Source organism: Pezoporus wallicus, unplaced genomic scaffold, assembly GCF_028554395.1.
Source record: "Pezoporus wallicus isolate ANWC-B61680 ecotype Strahan unplaced genomic scaffold, APGP_CSIRO_Pwel_v1 contig_3486, whole genome shotgun sequence".
NCBI lineage: Eukaryota > Metazoa > Chordata > Aves > Psittaciformes > Psittacidae > Pezoporus > Pezoporus wallicus.
This window is the reverse complement of record NW_026642292.1, coordinates 8,540,322-8,564,709: the sequence shown is the minus strand read 5'-3', so window position 1 is coordinate 8,564,709 and position 24,388 is coordinate 8,540,322. Positions and strand designations below refer to the sequence as shown.

Genomic DNA, 24,388 nt, shown 5'->3' with positions numbered 1-24,388 from the left:
ATAAGGCTTTAAACCAATGTAAAATCCTCTGATCTATTACCTATTACAACAGTTACCAACAAAAGACAGTATCTACACTGTATTTTATCTTTGAAAACTAATGGCCTGAAACTGCCAAGATTTGAATTACTTCTATAGTACCACTTACATGAATAAGGACTATTCATGAAATTGTCAAGAGCAAATCATGTCAAACCGATCTAATTTCCTTCCACTCTGTGGTTACAAGCTTTGTAGGTGGAAGAGAAGCAGTAGATGATTTTTTTTTTTTTTTTTGTATCTTTAAAGCTTTAAATAAATCTCACACAAGAACAGAAACGTGGCTTTGATGAAACTTCCATGGAGTGGGTGTAAAATGGCTGGAAAACCCAAACTATAACCAGAACAATTATTAGTGCTTTAGTATTAAAAAAAAACCCAAAAGAAAGAAAATCAAACAAAACAAATCAGGTGGCATCTGTCCCAGCTACAGGTCTCTTTGTTCTTATATTAATGTCCCAAATGATGAAATTGTATATATTTATTTGCAGAGAACAAACACATGAAGGACCAAGTTCTTGGCCACCCATTGTGTGGGTAAAGAGGAGAATTCAGAAGGCACCGACCAGCTGAAGGAGTGCCACAGAGAAAACAGGAACGAGAGCCATCGGGGACAAGTGCAACACTGAGGAATAACCCCTAACCACTTTGTAATATGTATGGTCACCCGGTATTTTCCTCTTGGGCCCAGTTTTCTTACAGACAGCGGAAGGGAGCTGCTTTCTTGTGCTGCGGCTGTTTTACAGTGCCACCGCTCAGCATTCTATTCGGGAAGGCGCTCGTTTCCACCGAGGTCCCCAACCGCAGCCGTTCTCTCAGCACAAAGTCGTCCATCGATCCCGGAGCCTGATAGGTCCGCTCAGCCCCACCGCGGGGCCCAGGGCTCCGACCTGGTTGACAGAATCCCGGCCCGGCTCAAGGGGCGGGCCGAGGCGCGGCGAGACGGCGCCATCTCAGCGCGCCGGGGCGGGCCGGCGGCGGGCATGGGGGCTCTCGCTTGGCGCTGGGTACTGCGCGCTGCCAGCTTCCCCTTCAGCGGCGGGAGGGCTCCAGCGACGCCGCGGCGTGACCCAGGGTGCGGTCCCGCCGTTTGCACCGCTCAGTTTGCCAACTCCGCGGTGAGTGAAGCGTGAGCTCTCCGCCGTGCGCCAGGTCCGCCCCGGGGAGGGAGGGGAGCGGGATAACCCTGCCTGCCGGTCGCGAAGCGTCAGGCTGTCCGTGGGCTTGAGGGGGATTCCGGGGGCCCAGGAGGCGGGAGGGTAGTTGCGGCTCAGATCCGCTCGGGGCGCCGTGTCGTGCTGTGCCGTGGCGCAGGAGGTTCAGCAGCTGCCCCGTGCTGCGGGGGTACGGCCGCTGCAGCGTTTTTGTCACGGGGCGGTGTGCGGGGGAAATGGCGGGACCGAGCAGGGGAACACGAGGCCGCCTGGTTTTTGCCTGGAGCCGGGTCTAGTTCTGTGGAAGTAGCGAGCAGTCGCTCGCCACCTGTGGTAGTAGAACTGGGCCACCCGGTAGCGGGTGGGATGCTGCCGGTATCGATGGAGACTCCTTTCCTGCGGAGTGTCCGCAGGGTGCTCTTAGCTGTCGTGTACCTCTTCTTCCGAAATAACGGCTCGGGGTGGGGGGGGGGGGTGGGACGGACGGGACTTGCTGCAGCGAACCGGCACTCGCACAGATGGCTCTGCCACTGCTTGGGAAGGACAGTTTTCTGGAGAGCTGCCGGGGCTCCACCGGCGGCCCAGCACCCAGGGCTTCTCTTCCTTCATTGTTAGATCTGAGAGTCGTGCTTGAAGCAGCTGTAACGTAAAAGGACAGCTAGGTTTAGCCTGTTTTTTAAAGATTCCAACTTTTTAAGTGGTGTTTTGGTTTATTTTAACACAAGCCATCATTATTTATTTTATTTTTTTTTTTTTAAGTGTTTAGATCATGTTTGTCTATAGAAAATGCCCGCTGGGATGATTTTTAAGCAGCCCCATTCCACCCAGCTTGCCTGCCTGTGAAACAGGCTGCGTTTGAGAGAAACTGCGTGTTTTTGGACTCGTAGTGAAAATTTCTCAGCTTGCAGGTGGGTTCTTCCCTGTCTGCTTTCTCAGCGAGAACTGCAGGGTGGTGCATTCCTATTCACTTGATTTCTGGTTTTGTTAGTCTTCAGGCTCTAGGGATGAGGCTCTAAGGGACAAACGTTCCCGGATCCTGTCACGCGGGCTGCCAAAACAGAAGCCCATAGAAGGAGTTAAGCAGGTGGTAGTCTTGGCTTCTGGAAAAGGGGGAGTTGGAAAATCAACAACAGCAGGTAAGATTTGTTTGTTTACTTTGAACATTCTGTAATACTTTGTAAGGAGTATTTGGGCACTTGTCAATTCCTTTGGAATTGAGTCTGAACAGAGCCCTTCACCTGTGTTAAGTCCCATTGCAGCCATTGAGAATCTGGCTGGGTACAAAGGTATTGGCTTTAAATGAGATGCAAATTGAGCAGACAGCTTTGAAGCAGTATCTTCATAATAGTTCAGTGCTGCCCCAGGACAGCTAGCTTTCTTAAGAGGTGATGTAAGCTCAGGTGGAGGGGATCATATGCTGATGCAGTGATACTCTTCCTTCTTCCCTAGCAATGTAGGTGTGCCTGTAGAGTGCTCCTCTGTGCTATGTCAGCAGAGTCATGTGCTCTGTAGGGGATACTGATATTTAGAAGGTTTGAAAATCGGGTCTCTGTCCAATCTTCTCAACTACTTCTGTACGCATTTCATAAACAAAAGGTGAAGTAGTGGTTATAAGTCACACAAACTGATCAGAGCTTTGTGAAGCACCTCTCTCAGCCCCACCATTAGGTGCTGAATCAATTTTTCTCTAACTGTGCAGTTCCTAGGTGGTAGAGCAAGATAGTACACAGGTTACCGGTACTTCAGAAATTTGCTTGAATTTAAAGATGACATTGAAGGTAAACCTGTTTGAAAAGATCTCTGTAAAGTGTTAGAAATTTGTGTAAAAATCTCTTCCTTAGCATCTAGATTGGGAAAGAGTCATTCTTTAGTTGAATATTATCTACTATTCATCTCTATTTGCTGTGATTAACACATTGATATAGCTATTAATTTTTCATTTTTTGGTTTGTACTTCAGCCATGCTTGAAAAGGGCTTTCTAAAAAAGAAAAAAATACTAGAACAGCAAACATTTCCATAGTAAGAGTAACTGTACAAACAATGCAGAAATTATTTCTTTCTGTACATAGGATAGACATAAATACTATCCTATTCATAGGATACATGTACCTGAACAAAACTATGCAAAACAGTCAAGACTTGCATTTCTTAATAATTCACCTTTTTGTTGATGGTTATAATTAATACGCTGGTTGTTTCAGGTTACTGAAAATACCAAATATCTGTTTGTAAACCAACAATTTACAAAATGAATGTAATTTGAACAGTAAATTCAGATTATCCTCCTTGTGTCTGGAAACAGATGTGCTAATTTAAGTTCTGCTAACTAGTGTCTGCGTGCAATTTGTGTGTATCTGTAATTTGTACATAAAGTATGATGTGTATCATTAATAATCCTTTGAGCTGGGAGTTCATAATGCTTGTAAAAATAAAAAATTGGGGTTCAACAAGCATTAAATAAGAGTGTTGAAATGTAAATGAAACATTCAAATGTTGCTGTTTTGGACAGCCTTTTGTTACTGAGTGTATTCATTTGTGATATTGAGAACAAGTTTAGATTCCTGTTTATTAAAATTAGAATATATTACATGGTTCAGATGAGCAACTGAAGATCAAATCACACATTAGCAAAAAGCATCGCATGGCATCACTGCTGAATGATGTACTTAGAATGATGTTCTTCGTAATGGAGGATTGTGGGAAACATGTTTGGTGACAACTCTGCTGACTCGTTTTGAGAGCAGGACTTGAAAGGAGGGACAGGTGCACCTCTAGTTCCTAAATCATCACAGAAAATATAATCAGTCTTATTTTCTGTATCTCTCAGAAGGACTGCCAAGGCTCTTCATATTCTTTCCTTCAGTGCATTTATGTTTATGTTTCAGTTGCTCTGGGTCTCCATTTCAGGATAGGTGGGTATGCATTCTGGTCAGGTTTGTCAGGGCCATTCATTAACCTGATGAGTGACTATTGCATTTAGCTTTCATATTGTGTTCTCTGTTGCTTCTAACATTTTTGGGTCTTCTGAAATCAATGTAGTCAATTATTAAAAGAATATTTAATGCATGTTTAAATACTTTGGTTGGCTTTTTTGTTGTTTTTTGTTTGCCTAGTATGTTAGTATGTTTGCTACCTGTGTCTTTCCTGTGAAGTTTCTGTTGTATTTACTCCATCTGGCCAAATGTGGTTTTTTTTTTTTGTTTGTTTGTTTTGTTTTTGTTTGCTTACTGTTTATGTTCCCCCAGCAATATTAACTGTGTTTTATTTATTTATTTATTCTCTTTCCTGTTTTTATTCTGCATGCAGGATGTGCTCTTACTGAAACTCACTTTTTCAAGGTAGAGGCTCAAATCCACCTGTTTGCCTGACCAACCCAGACACAAGTCCAGGGTTTGGCAAAGGTGCTGATACTGTTATTTCATGGTTCTTTTCCAGACTGATACCATGTTTCTTTGATTCTGTGCTTTCCTTACTTGTTAAAAAAAAATGATAAAAAGTCATAAACCAGTTACTCTATTTCTAAAATCCATTTACAGTAAGATGTAAGTGTTGAAAGTTATCTTTCAGAGAGTTCATCTTAGTTATAGGTGTCTTACTGATGATGCATATTAACCGTGTCACAGATGTAGACACATATTCAGCAGCCTCTGTATATGTCTGATTTGGGGCCAAGAAGTTTTATTTGTACTGTTAGTTCAGTGTTCTGAGAATTCAGTTGTGCTGTTCGTAAGCCACTTTGGACTTGGAAGTTACAAGGCCCAAACTGAAAAAAAAACCTTCTCAGACTTGTACTAATTTCAAGAGATCTCCTTGCACATCATTTTTGATGCTGGTTGGCTGGTTTAGCATGGCTGGAGATACCCTCCCGACTTTTATTGGAGATTGCTGTGAAGTTTTAAAAAATAATAAAAAAAAAAAAAAGTCGTATTGAACTTCCAGAATGTATCTGCTCTGCTTTTCTGGACTCCTGTTTATGGGAACTTACTTGTTAGGGCCAGCATAGGATCATAGAATAGTTAGGGTTGGAAAGGACCTTAAGATGATCTAGTTCCAGCTCCCCTGCCATGGGCAGGGACACCTTACACTAAACCGTGTCACCCAAGGCTGTGTCCAGCCTGGCCTTGAACACTGCCAGGGATGGAGCATTCACAGCTTCCCTGGGCAACCCATTCCAGTGGCTCACCACCCTTAAAGAACTTCTTCCTTATATCCAATCTAAACTTCCCCCATTTAAGTTTTAACCCATTACCCCTTGTCACTACAGTCTCAAATGAAGAGTCCCTGCCCAGCATCCCTATAGGCCCCCTTCAGATACTGGAAGGCTGCTATGAGGTCTCCACGCAGCCTTCTCTTCTCCAGGCTGAACAGCCACAACTTTCTCAGCGTATCTTCATATGGGAGGTGCTCCAGTCCCCTGATCACCCTCATGGCCCTCCTCTGGACTTGTTCCAACAGTTCCATGTCCTTTTTATGTTGAGAACACCAGAACTGTACACAACACTTCAAGTGAGGTCTCACAAGAGCAGAGTAAAGGGGCAGTATCACCTCCTTTGACCTGCTGGTCACACTCCTTTTGATGTAGCCCAGGATACAGTTGGCTTTCTGGGCTGCGAGTGCACACTGAAGCTGGCTCATGTTAAGTTTCTCGTTGACCAACACCCCCAAGTTGTTCTCTGCAGGGCTGCTCTGAATCTATTCTCTGCCCAACCTGTAGCTGTGCCTGGGATTGCTCTGACCCAGGCGTAGGACCTTACACTTGTCATGGTTAAGCTTCATAAGTTTGGCATCAGCCCACCTCACAAGCATGTCAAGGTCAGGTTAGGTCCTATATTGTATCTCTGCACCCTCTTGGAACTGGTGGTAATACAAAGACAACAGAGTGCAAGAATCAGGTGGGATTCAACAGGGAAGATGTGGTGTCCAGCTAGATATCCAGCTAAAAACTTCAGGTTTTCCCACTAAATTATTCCTGCTGTATCTATTTTTTTCCATTGATAATCAGATATCTTTTATTGAAGAAATATTGTGGATCGTACTTTAATTTTCACCCACGTTAATTTTATAGGAAGATGATGGATGCAGAAAGTGGTTTTAAGACAGTGTGTAGAACATCTTGTTTCCTTTGTGCCTCTTCAGACATAAGCTGCGGTTGATTTTCTTATTTATTGATGTTTTGCTGGTTTTTCTCATTAATCTAGGATTTGTGGATCAGTCTCCAAGTTTCAGAGGATTAATTTTCCAGTGATCAGTTCAGGGAATGGTTAATGAAGCATCTGTTTTAATAGCAAGCTGAAGAATAAAATCTATATGCTTTCTCAGTTTAGGAGTAAACGGAGGCTGTGTGCCTCTTAGGGAGATTTTCTTTGTTAACCTTCTCACCATTTTGTTTAAAGGAACTTACCTTTCTGAATACCAGGTTTCTTAAGATGGGAATCTGGCTCCCTAGCTTGTTCTCAGCACCTTCATACTCTTCCATAGAACAAGGCTGACTCAGTTTGCCTTTCTTAAAAGGCTCTGTGGGCTGATACACAGCAATGTGTAAAGAAAACAAAAGATGTTACCTGAGAAAGAGTTGTGTGTGTGGTGGTGTATTTTCTGTTATGTTTTGCAGTTTGTTTTTTTGTTTTTCCCTTCTTTTAAAATACGTTACTGCTTGGATTACAACAATTACTGTTTTGAAGTAATACTGAAGCTTAATAAGAGGTCTTCCAACATAATTGAAGCTCCTGAGCCATTAAAAGATACCATTTTTTATGTGTGTTTTTTAGTTATGGGAGTTAAGTATTGATGGAAATTTAAAAGCTGTAATCAAAGTCACAGTCTTTTTAATGGCTTCACCCTGTTTTTCTGTTTCTTTAGTTGTTACAGATGCTCTCAGGGTAAATGAGATTTTTTCTGACATAAAAATCAAGTGAAAAGCATTAACATGTTATTCCAGAAAATATCCATGTTTAATATGTCACAAGAAATCAAAAAAAGGGGTATGGTCATGTTTCTGGTCATTGTACTTAGATAGTTTAGATCAATACTGACCTAATTTCTACTTTTAAGAAAGTTCACTAGAGGCGGTGGTGAAGGTTACTGTTTGTAGGGTTATTTTATAGTGTCCACTTTTCAAAAGTCGAGTGAGTACCTCAAAATTTTGTTTCCTAATGTTATCCTTTGGCAAAATACTTAGATTGTACTTTTATATTTCAGTGTACTCTAGAAACTCAGAATTTGCAAATTGTTGCAGATGAGTTTGAGTATGTTAGCCTGTTAGCAAACATGGACTGAGATGTAGGTGCTGCTGCCACTTAAACTAGCAATATTGTAGAGGTGCAAGCAGCTAAGAGCCAAGATGATGAATGCAGTGATTAAGTAAGTATGATGTATTTATATTTTATCTTGTTAGTGGTGCTAACATTGATAACAGAGATAATACTTAGGAATCAAATTTTCTTGCACCTAATTTTTTTTTTTTTCCTCTTTCTTGCAGTAAATGTAGCCCTTGCCCTAGCAGCAAATGACCCGGTAGGTGAACATCTAATTAATGTGAAACAAGCATGTGTGTCATAATTAAAATGGTTACTACTGGGGGCAGTCGCATACATTAAATCTTAGTATTTACTCTGACAGTTAATTTCTTTACGTGTTTTTCATGGACCTTTGAGATTATTTGTTTTTATTTTATCTGTACCATGAATGACTTAGTTTCTCTCATCCTTCATCTGTGTTTGTCTGTGTCCTTTCCCTTGTGTATCTCTAAGTTCAACTGCAATTCTGCAAGGCTGTGTAGACATAGTAGAGGATGTTTGTGCAGGTTGGATACACATAATAAATAATTAAACTCTGTCACTTCAGAGCACTGAGTAGGAAAAAATATAAGTGCTGGATGGTATCCAAAACAATTTTTACAGCTCTAAAGATTCACTTTTTCTGGAGAAATTAATGTGTAAATAAACTTTATAAATAAACAGCTGAGAGGAAAAAAGAGCGGTGTATCTTCCCTAAGGCTTGGAAATAACATTATTTGAGTGACAAAATACTGTTGGCCAGTTTGGTATTGTTCAAGCTGTTATTTGGACTATAAATGGACAGTGGGAATTGTTCAAGTGTAAAAACAACAGCTCTTCGTTCTGTCCACCCACTGCTGTAAACTGGGAGTAGTGCCATTGCGTACGTTTATTGCCGCAGAGGTAAACTTGGAAGCAAGCTTCACTTTCTATGTAAGGGTGTAGTATATGATGCATATTTTGTACTTGTAAAGCATTAATTAAATAGAAGGTATCCTCAAGTACTTTAAAGGTAGCATCTTTTTCTTCTTGCAAAAGATGAGTAAAAGAAAACAGGTGGAGGGAGTGAGGTTTATATGAGATCTGCACACTTGCTCTGGGAATTTTATAATAGGTTTAAAAGAAGTCCATAAACTCAGTCATACTTGATAAGAGAGGGTTTAAAGCTGTTATATGAAATATGTACTGTTTGTAATAGCATCTGATCTGATATTTCACAGTTTTTAATTCTGTGTTTTAAATAGGCTGCTGGAGTAATTTGATTTCAGAGAAAAATCTATCATCTTGAAAAGCAAAACTGCTTGAATGGTTCCTTCTAATTAACTTTAAGACATGGCATTTGCTGTAATACTTTTACAGAATGAATGTGATCCTGCAATGTGATCTCTATTGTGGCAGGGTCATTGAGTAGTTCCATGGAAACCATGTCAACTAATTGCACATAACTTTCTGTACCAGTTTGTTTTTAGAATTGTGCCAGATACTTTTCAAACATCCAGTTTTGTGCATTGTTTATGTTTAGATAAAGCATCTCTCAGCAATTCTGACATACACAAGTTTTGGGATTTTGCCCTTTGTTAGGAGCCAAGTATCTGTCTTTAAACATAATAATGTGATACACCGCTTCAGTAGCCCATTGAAACACTTGTAGAGCACACAAATAGGAGAGACCATAGTCTAGAGTGATTGAAGAGGTTGTTGCTGGAGTTATTTGGAAAATCAGAGACTGAGAAATCATTTTAAATTAAATTGAGCCAGTGAAGTTAAATAAACACAGAATAAGCTAGTCATTTCTGATGTTATGATTATGTAGTGGTATAAAATTGGAGGCCAGCATCTGGAGGATGTTAATCAGTGAAGAGCAGCTGAAATTGATGACATAGCTGTGACTTGCATGCGCTGATGGTCACAAGCTAGCAAGCTGCTGCCTTGGTGCAGTTGTGCATTGTATAGTTAGACAATACAAAATTAAGGTGGATTGAGTAAGCTTAACTCTATGTTTGTTCATGCATTAATATATATATATAAACATGATGGCATACATCATGTTTATGTTCAATCTTTGGGCTTCAATTTGCTGGTGTGTTTATTTGCATACTCCCATTGATTTCGGCTCACTAGTTTTGTGAGTCAGGGTTATGAAAGTAGTATCTTGGGACCTTGGTCCAGGCTGGTATTGTCCAGTACTCTGAGTTGTAGAGATCATTACAAGTTTGGTTTTCTTGTGGCGAAATAAAAAGTGATTGTTTTCCAGAGTCCATTGATGCCTTCTGCTGAAGTTTATAGTGAATTTCATTGATCTCAGATATACAGCAATGGACCTCCTTATTTTACTTTTAATAGCTGCTGATTGTGCATCAGCTTCATGTGGTTTCCCTTCCCTTCATTGCTATTGTAAGTTCACCTCTTTCTGAGGAAGCAGTAATGTTGCTGTTAGTAGATTAGAGCATCAGCAGCCTCCTGCAGCTTCATTACAGTCCTTATGTCTCTTATAAGGCAAATATAGATTTATAGAAACCAATTCTTGATGTACTGCTTAAAGGAGGAATGAAAGGGCTTGTGAAGAAAGGTAGGTCACCATGACAATAAAGATCTGTGCTTCCTTCATTAGATACAGTCTCTTTCTGTTACAAGTTCAATGTTTGTAACTAGATTTTCAAAGCAAGTAGTATACCAGAGCTAAATGACTTTAAAATAATGTTGTTTTCTGATCTCTCAAGTGTTCTTTTTCTAAGATTACAGGTCACAGGCTATTGAGAACAATGTTTTCTAGTGAGGGAGATCTGAGGAATATGTTTTCAGAGGAGATTGTATTAGAATAGATTTTTTTTTCTTTCAGTAGCAGCTGTGACATCGTATTGTTGTTTGATAAGGTCATAAAAAGGAAGAAGAATAACAGTCAAAGCATAAGGAATATTTTGTCCTCTTGATAAAGGAAAGCTTCCTTCTATCTTCTCTTAAAAGTCTATTTAATATAGTTAAAAAAACAAAAACAAAACCCCACTGTTTATGTAGATAGGTTTTCTTTTCTCCACTTCTTTTCATGTGAAAGCTTTTCCAGTTGCACAGATTGTTTGAAGTATTAAGGCATCGACAGAACCTTGGACATTGTCATTGGCATACAATGTTGTTGGCAGAGCTGTGATTAGAATTCAGGAGTTCAAGTCTTGCATTCTGGTGCTCAGTCTGTTTGGCATATTTTTGCCTCATGGTTACAGAATAAATAATTCAAGACAGGATTTCATTTAGATGCCTAGATACCACGTCCAAGACAAAGTAGGTTTTATTTTAGGGGGAGGTTTTTTTGGTTTTTTTTCTTTTTTTAATGCAGCGCCAGGGAAGCAAGCCTGCATTAGAGGGCAGTGTCTTATCCCTTTCTGGAATATTAGGGTTTTGGTACCCCAGGTTACATGCTGTAGATGGATTAGTTAAGAATTGTGTAAGCCCTTGGGCCTGTACCAAGATGTATAAATCTATACAGTGTTCTTTTTGTGTTACCTTAAAGTTTTACGCTTCTGTCCTGTTTTTAATTGCTTGCGTAGTTTGACAGCTGATTCTTTTCATTCGTTTGGTGTACTAGCAGCTCCCCTAGGAGCACTTGGGAAGAATTTTTGGGTTTCATGCCAGGACGATTCATATTCAGACTAGAATGACTATGTATGAAGGCTGCCTGGCCAGAGACAATTTATTATAGTAGAAACAAGTTGAATTAATAGATGGCAGCAATAATAGGATAGAGATTGCTTGTTTATGAACAGAGTATTTTAGTGAGCAAACACCAGCTGTGCATGACTAAGGATGGCACAAATCCAGTTGGGAGGCTGCATGCTTGTGCTGTCACTGTTAGGCAAGCTCCCCAGTCAGATTTCCTTTGACTCTCCTTTTCTTTCCAGGAAGATTTACATTTTTCCCTATCGGATGAAATGGTTTTTATGTTGCAAAGGACAGAGGAGCAAATAACACCATAAGGAAAAAATTAGCATGTAGGCGTAAGCAAGTGGCTTCTGCTTGAAGTATGGGGGATGTGATTAAATGCATCAGTTATAACTATTCCAGCCTAACTCTTTGCCAGGGGGATTACTGGGTCAAGCTGATGAGGACCAACATTTGAAATACAAAATTTGAAATACAAGTGTGAGTTATTTTAGGGAGTGGCCTTTGTTTTAGCAAGCAAACCCACTGGTTGCTGAGCAACGTAGTATTTTAAATGGAAGACCATCCATGTCTGTGTCCGCATGCAGGCGGGCAGGGCAGGCTGGCTGCAGAGGGAGTGCGGGAGGCCGAGCAGGGAGCTTCTCCCCCTGGCGTTTCGTTTAGCCTGCGGCACTGAAAGGCCAAACACATTGTCTTGTGGTGTAAATAAAGCTGGAGAAAGTTGATGATTAACTACATGAAAAACACTTATTCAAACAATACCACAGTCAAAATGTCACAACGCGGGGTTTGTTTTTATTTTTGAAGCAGAAAACTTGTGTGGATATATCAGCCTATTATATGCATACACGGTTAAGAGGTTTCTCACAAATACATAGTAAGTTATAGCATAGACGTTAATAGTTGTGATCAGAGTCTTTGTGTAAATTCACTATTGTGGTAATAAAACCAGTTTTACTTATTTCAAACTGCAGATCACACTAATTTTAAAGCTACTCAAAACCCACTCAGCCTATTTTCCTTACATTCCAGCTTTTTTCAAATATTTAGTTCTTGCAATTAAACTGTTTGTATACAGGATAATACTCGATTACTGCATTAATAGGTAATCTCACAATGTATATACATTTCTTTCTGGTAAGGAAAAAAATTCCATATGGGGGGAACAAACAAATCTAGAAGAATTTAGGCAATAATTCATTGAGTAATTGTAGAAGGAAGGCAAGTTCTGACCTGTTTTGTCCTCCTCCTCTGCAGCTTTCCTAATTATTAGGGTTTGATTTCCTTACCTTTGTTGCTTAGCGAATCAGAAGACTTTAATTGCAATAGATAAGGTGTACATGCTTGTTACTTAATGCTAAAAAGTGTCAATAAAGCTGGAGATGCCAGTTAGAATTGATTTGGGTTGTTTTGCAATGACAGGTCAGGTTCTAGATCAGCTGAGAAAATGAGGGAATAAAGCTTGAAAAATCTTACTGTTTTCCAAGTAAAAAAATGTGTAAAATTTGAAATACTTTTAAACACTGGCCACTAAAAAAATAAAAATTAAAAAAAATTCCTCAAGTTAAGCATATATTCATTTGAATAAAATAAAACATTTTTGAAGCACTGCATGTAGGTACCTGCAATCCTGAGTCAGTATTACCTGCATCCTAGGTCTTCAAGTCATCGAAAGCCTAGTGCAGATGTCAGAGACTGATGTGAAAGGTGGAGCAGGTTTACAATGATTTGGCATGCTGTGAAAGCGGTGAGGCGTCTTGTAGAGATGTAGTAATGTTTGGGATTCTGTTTTGGATTTTGGTAATTTATTTGTAAAATTGTGCTGTCTTGAATTTTTCAATAGGAAGAAGAGAAGGCTCTGGGGAGACTTCACATTACAGCAGCCTCCTAGTAACTGAAGGGGGCTGACAAGAAATCCGGAGAGGGACTTTTTACAAGGGCATGTAGGGATAGGACAAGGGGCAACAGCTTCAAGCTGAAAGAGGGTGGATATAGATTAAATTTTAGGAAGAAATTCTTCCCTGTGAGAGTGGTGAGGCACTCGAACAGGTTGCCCAGACAAGCTGTGGATGCCCCATCCCTGGTTTGAGCAACCTGGTCTAGTGTAAGGTGTCCCTCCCATGGCAGGGGGTTGGAGCTAGATACTCTTGAAGGGCCCTTCCAACCCAAACCATTCTATGATTCTGTGATACAAGAAGGCCAAAAGAGGTTGAATTCCTGGTGTCTGATTATCCAGAAACCTGACTAGGAGTTACTGCAGACTCTTGTAGAAAAAGTGCCAGAGAAGTTCTGTAGCTGGCAGAAAATTAGATAATCTTCATATGAAGGAAGAAGGCTTTTAAACCAGGGGAAGAGTGAGTGTTTAAAACAAGTCTACATTTCTAGGATACAGACTTAGGCAACTGCAGAGGTACTTTATTGGCTTTAATCCAATTTACAGCTAGGCACATAAATAGTGTGCAGCTGAAAGAGTTAGAGAATTAGGGATTAAAAGATGGGTATTCAGTGTGTCAGTATGTCAAAGGAGGAACCTAGAGCCTGTCCTGATTTTAAGTTCTCTTTTGTCCTCTGTGTTGCTGCTTGCAGTTTGGGATTATCTCTAAGTCTATAATGACATTAAAAGGGTAAATTGAGAGTCCTGGTGATGGATTAAGATCACCAGCTTTAAAAATAACTGGCACCTTCATTTATCAAAGCTGTTTTTTATGTCTTCGGAATGGGCTGCAGGTGCTAAATCCTGGGAGCACTTCTAGTGTAGGGAATCCTTCACCATATGGAACGATATGTCATTAACCTGTGCCTTCACCTCCCACAGGATGAACGCCAGGGAATTCTGAGGGTCTGCAGAGCTTATTTCAAAGTAAAATATTCAGTAATCTCCAGTGGGGTACATGTGCCCTACCACGTATGGAAAAAATTCTCACAGAAGATGAGCAAAAGTAAATTAATGCTGTCAAAGAGTCTCTGGATGTTTAGCAGTAATGTAGGCTGTGTTAAGTAACAACTATTTATAGTAGCTTTTTTGTGAACTAATTTTTTTTTAATTCTTTCTGTGTTGACATAAAGTCTTTTGTCAGCCTTGTTCCTCAATAAAGCATTTGGCAACTTGGAAGAAATCAATGAATGTCACCAGATTCTCCCCTGAGCACAGTATTATGTGTGGAGAGGTCCTCTGTGATATATGAATGAACTGGTTGCATTTGGTTGAAAAATCTGTTACTGGAAAATGCAATAGATTTCATAGTTAATATTACCTGAAAGACAAAAAAGGGGAACCTGCATATAGAAAGTGTATTAGACCATAGTTAACAGGAGGAAGGATACAGATAATTTTGTCATTACCATGGGCCTATGTCATCTGTACAAGGACCATGTATAGTAAAACTCATCTGCCTAAGAGTACAAAGAGTATCAATTGAATAATTTTGAATCTGCCTAAGGAAAAGCAAAGGAGGCAAAATTTACTGGTTTGTTTTTTTTTTTTTTTTTTTTTAATAAGACCTCTGTCTTCCAGTGTAGAGGGACTGTGTCTAATGTGGTCTTCAATAACTTCGTTTTAATTATCTCCCCAAAAGATTTTATTACAATTAAGCTCAGTGCTTGAAAATCATTAATTCCAGTTACAGCTATGTTGCAAATCTCTGTCGCTCACAAGGCAATGGCCAAGTTCAGAGGTTAAACTGAGCTTTAATTATGTTAAGAATTTTGCAAGGGAAGTTAAATGGAAGGATTTTTTTTAGTGAGGTTATCTGTGCCTGTGATTTGTACAGTGCACAGACAAAGCTGTAGGATTCCCATCTTTAAGGGTTTATGCAAGAATATATTCTTTATCTATTGTTGAAGCATTTGTTTTTCTTGTAAATACAGCGTCTATACCTAGTGACTAAAAACTGTAGGTGAGAGAAGTTTCTAAACTGGAATGAAAACTTTAACTGTTTGTACTGGGGTAAGAAATGTGATTATATAAATGTATCTTATACTGAGTATTTGTCAGAAATGTTTAGGGAGGTCTAACGGAGCAAATCGATATCTTGTTGAGAAAATTAATGGTAATGAAATAAAAAAGATGATGTGGTTGATAATATAAAAGCAGAAGATGAAGAGGAGTTATACTTCTTTACCATGGTCCTTTATCCTGTATATTTATTATTTTTGTGGTCTTGTGCTCACCGATGGTCAGATGAGATCACGACAGCTAGCACCAACGCAGCAGGAGGAGCAAATCCTAGCAGTAGTTTAGCCGGGGGGGGAGAGAACTAGAGAGAGAGGGGAAACCTTAAAAGGAGCTATAAGAAGGCAAATATGAACATCAGTGAGTGTTTAAGTATACTTTTTGCTGAACAGACCAAGAGAGTACCAAGAGAGTGTTGGTACTATATTTATTTCCAATTTTGTGTTTTCTCTGCCTGATGGAGTATTGGTAAGAATCTTACTCTGTATGAAGAGGTTGATAATCCTGCATGTGTTAGTTTAGTGTATGAAAAACATAATAGTAGCTTACAGTAACATGGAAGTATTTAAATCGTATGGGAGTGGTTACATTGTCAGTTTAAGCTGTTCAGAACTTGCAATAGTGCAACAAAAATACAGGTCTCTAGAAAGTATTTTCCAAGTGTAGTAAACTTGATGATTGATTCAAAGTTTTTTCCACAGCTGGGCAAGCAGAAGGAAAAGGGCAAATGAGAGCAGGTGTTTTGAACTTGGTTATAGCTATGCCAGCTGGAAAGATGGAATGCTGTTTATTTAATAACACAGGATAGAAATATTTTTATAAGGAGAAAATGCAGTCATTAGAAGATGGTGGAGTTGTTGCATCTGAATCCTTTTTCTGCAGAATGCTGAGGACGGCTGTAGCAGTGGTGTGTGCTGTGCCCTGCAAAACAGTTGGAAGCAGGGGACTTAGACATGCTTGGATGTACTTGGAGTGCTGTATTTCTGTCTACCTAACACTAGTATTACTTAAGAAAAAAAAGCAACTCGGCATCGGTATGAGATGTATATGCATATCAAAATAATGTCAGAGGACATTAGAGGAATCCTAGAGTTTTTTTTCTCCTTTTTTTCTTTCAGTTGCCTTTTTGTTCCTGCTTGTGATCCCCTGTAATCTGTTCCTTCTGTCCAGATGTTTTGTGCCTTGTCTGATGTTATGCATGTGTTTTAGGGTTTGGTTTTAATACAGCAGTATTTTGAAAGATGTACAGATTTATATGAGGTGTGGGTTATAGGGGTGAAAACACTATTAACATTTAATTTGTTTTTTTTTTAATTATTATAAGTCTTACATCTGAATTAAACTTTACTCAGAATGTGAAGTATCTGGTGTTGGTAATTCCGTTTAACAGTTTCATGTGGTAGCATCCAGGTGTGTGAAAATTATTTTGTCTCTTGGGGTTTTAAAACTATAAATGCTGGAAGAGATGATCTGGACTGTGCTGAGCCTGTTTTAAAAGATCCCTTGGTAGCTGCCGTTAATGCTTTTCCAAGGTAATTAAACCTTGAGTAAAGGGTTATTACTACTGTTCTAGAGATGCTTATGTACTGCAAATGCAGGGATAGTTGGGAGGATCAAAACTCAAAACCTTAGCTTATTGGGCCAATGCTTTCTGTATAAGCTGCTATTTTTAGGCAGTATGAACTCTTTTGACTTAACACATTCAATTGCTTGGTGAAGTAAAAAAACGTACCTGAGGCTATCTTTAGTGGGATTCTGCCAGTGATTTAAAGAATTTCCAAAAGACTTTTCTCCTACAATCCTATAGAAAGCACCATGCTTACAGGAGCACTTCTGCTTTTATTAACATGAGTTGTAGAAACTGGAGTATCTGTTATTTTTGAAGACAACTGTTTTATTGAGCCACATCCACAAACAAAAGCAATGCATCTGGGAAATGAGCATCTTTCTGAATTTTGAGGAAGTGCGTAAAATTTGTTTCTTTTCTTTTCCTTTTTTTTGAAAAACTGTCAGGTTTATTGTATGAACTTGAAACAAAGATCAGCCTTTTAGTTTGAAGTAGTAGCTGAACTTGCAAACTCCTCCTTGGCAATTGAGGGATATTTTTCTCCAGTGTGCTTGCATTATTCTTAATTTCAGGAAATTTGGTATGCTTGCAGATACATTCCTGCTGACTCTTAGGAATAGGTGGCCTGTAGCGGTAAAGATCTGATTATGCCCAGAAGGTCACAAAGTCGATCTAATTAATTTAGCTTACCCTAAATCTTCAGTTCCTTCAGGCTGAAAACAAAACTGTAGTGAGTTGTAAGATCACTGTGGTTAGTCAGTGGGTAGTCATGATCCTTGCTGGGGGGGAAACCCTCAAAAAATTGAGGGAAACTATCTCAGTCAGGTGTAAAACACCATGTAGGCTTTTCTACAAATATTTACTTTTCTTTGAGAAGGAATGATGTGGTACAGCCCCTAGATGATGTTTTGATGGGTTTGATTAGCTGCTGGCACAGATAAAGGGACTGAGTCATGAATCTTTCTGATCTGTTAAAATATGCATTTTGTACAAGAACAAAGAAGCTCTAATACTGTTGTTGATGTCTTTGAAATCTAACACAAAAATGGGTCTTTTCAGTCTTTTTGAAATTGCAGTTTTCATACAGTAGACAAAAAGTAGAATAATTTGTCAGAGCAACTCCTGAACATTTTGTAATAGTTTTAATAGGGTTATACAAAGAGAATAATGTTAAAAAATCTAAATTAATTCATATAATTCTGCATGCTTTGCTCTCTTCTAGAAAAAAGTATTTTGAATAATTGAACCCAAATTTGGTTGATTTTTTTAGTAAAAACTTATTTTTTAAAGTACATAGATTCTACATGGTAATGCAGTTTTTACTTCTTGGTTATAAAATTTAAGATGCATTTGGCTTATATTAGGTAAATTTAACACTTTAAATTGTTCAGCTGTTAAGGATTTCTTCACGGTTCAATATCAACAGCTTGAAAAAACAGAAGAAGGAAAAAAAAACCAAACCCAAATCAGAAGAAAGCAACCCCCACATAAAACTCTCCAAACTCGAATTATTACGTATGTTGTAGTAAAAAGGGTCAGTCTTGCTTCTGGGGTATCTATCTAGGCTTCTATGAGTTGGTTTTGGTATCTTATTTAAAATTCACAGTTATTCAGAAGTAGTGGTGAGAATACCTGAGGTTTTAAACCAGGGTTTTAATCCAAACAAACAAACAACAAAAAAAAAACCCAAACCCAACCAGCTAAAACCCAAACCAAACAAACCCAGCCCCCCCAGCCAACAAACAGCCCTCCAAAAAAAACCCAAAAAAACAACCCCAAAACAAAGTAAAACCCCAAATCGAAAAAAAACCAACAAGAAAATCCAAACTGATTGTGATGCCACAGAATATACTTCATGTTCAGAAATCCTGTTCAAAGGTTGCTGCATACTTGCATTAAAAGCCTTGCTTACACCTCTCTTCTAACCAAAAAAGTGATAGTTATCACTGAGAGTTTATCTTTCTCCATCCTTCCTATCAATACTGTGATGACAGAATGGCTTAATATATGATACCACATTACAAAAACATCATCCAGAAAGTGAAACACACATTTTGAAACACTAAAAGTCTGATTTGGCATTGTTGGAAAAGCTTCCATTGCTGCCTTAACCTTTCAAACAAGCCCTTAAGCATACGTGCTTGCAATATTGCAAAATTTTGAATACAGTTAGCTTTTTATATAGAGAAACTTGATGTTCAGCACTTTAAAGGGCTTGCTCTTTACGACCTAATTTGCATAATTTGGTAATTGGTAGTGTGTCTTGCCATCTGTAGGAAAAACAGTTGAGTTTTCACAAAATATGTGTATATATATATATCTATAAAAAAGCACATAGAAATCAATCCTCTAAGTCTAGACTACGTAGTTGAAATGTACCATTTGTAGTTGTATAAGCTCATTTTTAGCATTTTTTTGTGCTAATGCATTTGATTAAAATGTCATGCCTGCTTAGCTGGCTTCACAGACTTGCATTTCAGTATTTTCAAGATGTCCGCAAACGTCTGCAAATGTTTACGCTGGCCACTTCAACAGAAGATAAAAATATGGTTTTTCCCTCTTGTGGTCACTAATATAACTCAAATTGCATTAATTCAAATATATTTACAAACAAAATTTGTTTTTATTTTTCAATAAAATCTGATACATTTTAAAAAATAAAATTTTATTTCTGCATAAATTTTTATGGAATACAGATAACATCGCTTACAATGTTTTAATATGAGGGCTTTGTAAGTAAGAAAATGTGCAAGTGAGGATTCTGTGTGTTGTGAATTGATTTTCTGAAGATGTCTGTCTCAGCTTCTAGAGACATTGTTATATTTCATGCTTCAATTGCATTTCAGAGAGAAACAATGATACATCTAAAATCAAGAGAATATTTTTATTTAAATGGGCAGTTTTTACATTTTTTTCAACTAGTAATTCATTAAAGAAGACATATTTTGACAAATACTTTCATTTGTTTCTTACACAGACAAAAGAAGTTGGTTTGCTTGATGCAGACATATATGGACCTTCAGTTCCAAAGATGATGAACTTAAAAGGAAACCCAGAATTAACACCAAGTAAGTGGAAGTAATTTTTTTTTCTTGTTGTCTTCTTTGTAAATGGATGAGCATAGCTCACTCATTGGTGTGGCACAGAGGAAATGCAAACAGAATATAAAGACTTAGTGTATTTTTTATTTTATTTTTAGCAATGAGGTTGCTTTCAAAGCTAGCTTGTACAACTAGGAGCAATATTCAGTACTTGTTTTTTTTGGGGGGAGGGGGTGTTTCATTTTTGTTTTTGTTTGTTCTCTTTATGTTGGGCCACAGGCTTTTGAGAGTTTTGTGGATTATTACTGGAGAAACTGTCAAATTGAATACTTTCTAGATTTAAGTACCTGGCTTACAAATACGGGCTTTATTAAATTAATTTCTAAGAGAGGAGAATACTTGGATTTACTTTTTGGGTTTCTGTTTTGAAGTCAAAGACTAATTATGTTGTGAATAAATAAATAACCAAATCCTCTCATGTATCATCAGTGGAGTTTACTTCCCTGATACAAACTGAAGTATTCTTGTATTTTCTTGTACTTTGGACTGTGTTGAAGGTGTATGTCATACAGGCTGTGTTTTCCTGTAACAGATTTTTTTGCAATGAATTTTTCATTTGAAGTGCATTATGCAAGATGAACACAAAAGGGACTATGTTGTGGTGTTCTTAATACCTCTCCTTTTTTAATGTGACCTTGATTTTTAACTTTCCAAAGGAGATGAGGTAAAAATTTGATTCTCCATTTATTTTTTTCCTCACTGTCTGAAAAATTGATTAGATAAATTTGAACTTCTTACACATTCTGCGTGCTTTTTGTCAGTCTATACAAAATTTAAATCCATGTTATGAGCCACAAATAAGCAAGTTGCCCAGTCTATTTTGTATGATCATACAAATTAACTTGCTAGGGATGCAAGAACTGAAGTGTATAATCAGTCGGCTATTAAGGCAGCTCAATTTTGTTTGTACATAAATTTCAGTTACTAGATATTTTGGGTATATAGCTGAGAATTCACCATAAGCTTTTGTCTTAACATGTTTCAAGTGTGAAAAATGCACAGTTCAATGTAATGGAAAGAAATTGGAGGATTTCCCTGAATTTGAATTGGTGCTGTTGACTTCTAAGCACTAATATTTTGATCACTAAGATGTGTTCTCTCTACGTCTGTGTGGAATGTGCAAGCAAATATTACCACGATTTAAGAACATTCCTTATTTTTTAACTGACAGAAGATGAATATGTGTATTTCACATCTGAACACATTACACTAGTCTACTAAGGAACTTGTGTAGTAATTCAGTATGAACGATAACGGGATAGAATTTGAATTTCAGGAATTCTGTTCACTTCTCTGTGTGCTTTTAACTCTTGAGTTGCTGAAGCTGTAGAGTAACAACAGTGACAGTGCTGGCAAACTAGCTGACATGATTTCATTGTGAAAGTAGGAATTTGGGGGCCTGGGAAGCTTTAATTGTGAACTTCCAATGTTCCTTTTAATGAGTGACAGATAGGATAAGCTTGCAAGGAAGTGATCCATCATAGGGGGTGTGCATGTGTGTGTGTATGTATGTATATATATGTGTGTATATACATGTATAGATACAAAAATATGTATGACCCTTATATGTTGGTATAATGAGGTTTGGTTTTATTTTCTGATTTCTTGCTACATTTTCAAGAATAAAACATAAACTGAATAAATAGTTTTGTACAGAGATTGAGCAAAGCCAGGCAGTTCAGTGTTAAAGATGTGCATTAACAATGTATACATAAATCAATCAAAAACTTTTTTTTCCAATAGCATAGCAATCAAAAATTGTGTTTAAACACTATTGCTGTGTTCATTGTGAGGCCTGAATTTGTAAATGAAACTGTAGAGTAACCCTTTCAGGTTCTGACCACTCTTGCGCTCTTTGACTTCTTTTCTCACACGTAGCAGCTGAAAAGGGATTAGGGATGTCCAGTGCTACACAGAATAAATCCATGAAGCAATTATTAGTTCTAAATAGAAATTATTATAGTTATGCTATAATTTAAGTTTTCAAAATTAATTAGGAGTTCTTAGTGAGGGGAGAGTGTATAAATACACGACACTCCATTAATTTAGTTTTGCAAACTGTAGTACATTGGAAAGTCTGTTAACATTTAATAGGGTGTCATTCAAAATACTATAAATGGTCAGGGAAATGCTGTTTAATAAGTTCACAACTGAATTTGATTAGCTAATGGAGGATTATCTAACTATGGAATAAATATTAGTATCAGCTACAATGTAGACACAGGGCAACGCTTTTAATGCAAGTAGCAAAAGCATTACTTCTATTTTTACCCCAAATAATTTACTTAAAAGCTGTTTTCTGGCTTAGTGAACTGCATAATTTATTTATTTTTATTTTTTTTAAATCTGCCATTGAAACTAGCTGCCAGAGATTAAAAGCTATTATACTGCCGAGAAGACATTGCTGTTTTGTCAGATAAATATAATGTTTATTTGCTTAATTTAAATGATGATGAAGGTTATGGCGTGCTTTTTTTTCTTTATGACAGTTGAGTGCTCTCTTAATATTTCAAACCTTTGTTGCCTTTTTATGATGTCCTCAGTGTCTTTTTCTATTTCTTCATAAAATAGTATATTCGAAGGATCAGTAGTGAGCATCTGACTTCCAAATTTGGAATAGATAGTAATTTCTGAGAGAAAGCTAGCAGTAGTTATGGCTGCCCCATTAAGTCTGATAGTACTGCAGGGGCTATAGAAACTAAATTCCTGATAAAATACCAAAGTTGGAAACGGACATGTCCATTTTTTCACTGGGACACATTTATGTGTCTGCTAATCTTTAGACTGTGCTTGCTGAATCTTGTAACAGAAAGTAATAATTTAAAATAGCATCTGTTGAAAACTGCTTAAAAATGTCTGCTGAAAATATCAAGGGATTGTAGTGCAGCCATTTGTGGGTTATAAATAGAAAATTTTGAGTGGACTACTTAAACAGAGAAGATACAAGACAGGTAGGGTAGTTACTGAGGTAGCCATGCAGAAGTTTCTTCATCTAACATATGGGTTTAATTTTAAAAGTACAGCTTGTATTCTCAAAGAACATTGTCTTTGTCATGCTTTACCAGCAGAACTCTATCATGATTAAAGAAAACCAAAATTTAATTCTTTCAAAAAAAGTCATAATTTCTTTTGCCATTACCTCTGGATTTGAGAACGAGTGAATTTTTTGATTGTGTTTAGTCTAATGATATGCTTTACTCTATTTGGAAGAAGTCTGAACTGAAACCCTGTGTTTTACTTTTGGTGAAGCCTTAACCCAGTTAGTCAGGGTGACTGGAGTCTTACATGTGACAAAATAATGATTCAGAAAGTTATAATTTGTTGTGGTTTATATTTTGGAAGCTCTTTCATATGTGATGAGGTAGTTCAAAATGTGAAGAATACTGAAGTGTTAAATACTTTATTCTGGACCCGATTACTGCCCTCAAGCTTGTAACAATTAACCTCAAGCTTGATTAATTCAGCTATTGTTGAATCCACTTGTGGATAAAATTGTTTACATTGGGAGGGAAAGGAGATGGAGGATACCGAACTCTACAAGGAATTATTTATAGGCATGTTATATTTATATGCAGTTGTTAGCTGCTGTTTAAAAAAATAAAAAAAAACCTCGGGACTGTTAATAAATTAAAATTTTATTCTTCATTATGCATAAATTCATACTTACCAAAAAGTAAGGCAGAAAAGTATAAGATGAGAAACGTAGTGCAGTAATTAAAGTCTCTTACTGAGAGCAGTCTTTTTTGGATAAATGGCAAATCAAATTTTACTAAATGCTATTGCAGTATAAATTGCTGGAACACTGTAACCTGAAAAAAATACATTTCAAGTACTTGAAAGAGGAAGTGCATTACTCTTTGTGTTGTTAATCCTGGAGTGCAGTAATTATAAATGTTTTAATATGCATTATGGATGGCAAATTATTCATTATCTCATGAAGTTTACTTAAGAGATACAAACTTTGCCTGGTTCAACTTTTATACAAATTGGAATTAAATTACAAAATGCTTTTCTTACAGTAACATGATAGATACACATTTTGTTGTATATACATACGTGATAGAAATTATTCTTTTTTGTTTGTATATTGTACACATTTACCTTTATGCTTATTTCAGAGGAGTAGACGTTTCCATCCCTCTCTTCTGGTAGAAGTAAAATTCAAGAACTGTATCTAATTCTGAATTTTCACAGTATTTTTGTGTAGAAATTTCACTTTCATGTTTTTGTTTTTTCAGTGAGTTTCTTGCTGTATTTTCCCTCTTTTGTTCTCCTTCTCTACAGTACGATGGAGTGGCTTTTCAGAATAAAGAAATAAAGTAGACTACATCAAAAATAGAAAAAAAATGTATTTCAGTCCTTTCCCTATATTGACCGGTAGCTGAAAGTGACGGAGTTTAAAAGTTAGCATAATTTTCCTTGGCTTTATTTGGTGGTCATAATTTTGTAAAGTACCTAGAACTCCACTTTGCAAGGGGTGAAATTGGAATAAAATCACAGAAGGATGCATGAGGGAGTTCATGGGAAGTGCAAAAGAGAATATTTAATATACCCAGAAACACTTCTTTTTTAAGTGGAGGATCAACAAGTTTACTATAGTTTACATCTGTGTTATCAGTTTCCAGATGTGCTTTGAAAGCAGTGT

The 24,388-nt window shown here is 37.6% G+C and overlaps 1 protein-coding gene across 1 annotated transcript in view; it reads left to right on the top strand.

Annotated features, from left to right (window-relative positions):
- The first annotated feature begins 950 nt into the window (after positions 1–950).
- The window catches only part of NUBPL (NUBP iron-sulfur cluster assembly factor, mitochondrial), an 85,802-nt gene continuing 62,364 nt past the window's right edge, over positions 951–24,388 (top strand). Inside the window, exons 1-4 of the mRNA XM_057428447.1 lie at positions 951–1,157; positions 2,182–2,329; positions 7,673–7,707; positions 19,620–19,710. Coding sequence (XP_057284430.1) covers positions 1,023–1,157; positions 2,182–2,329; positions 7,673–7,707; positions 19,620–19,710 — 409 coding nt within the window. The 5' untranslated portion in view covers positions 951–1,022. The remainder of the gene's footprint in view (positions 1,158–2,181; positions 2,330–7,672; positions 7,708–19,619; positions 19,711–24,388) is intronic.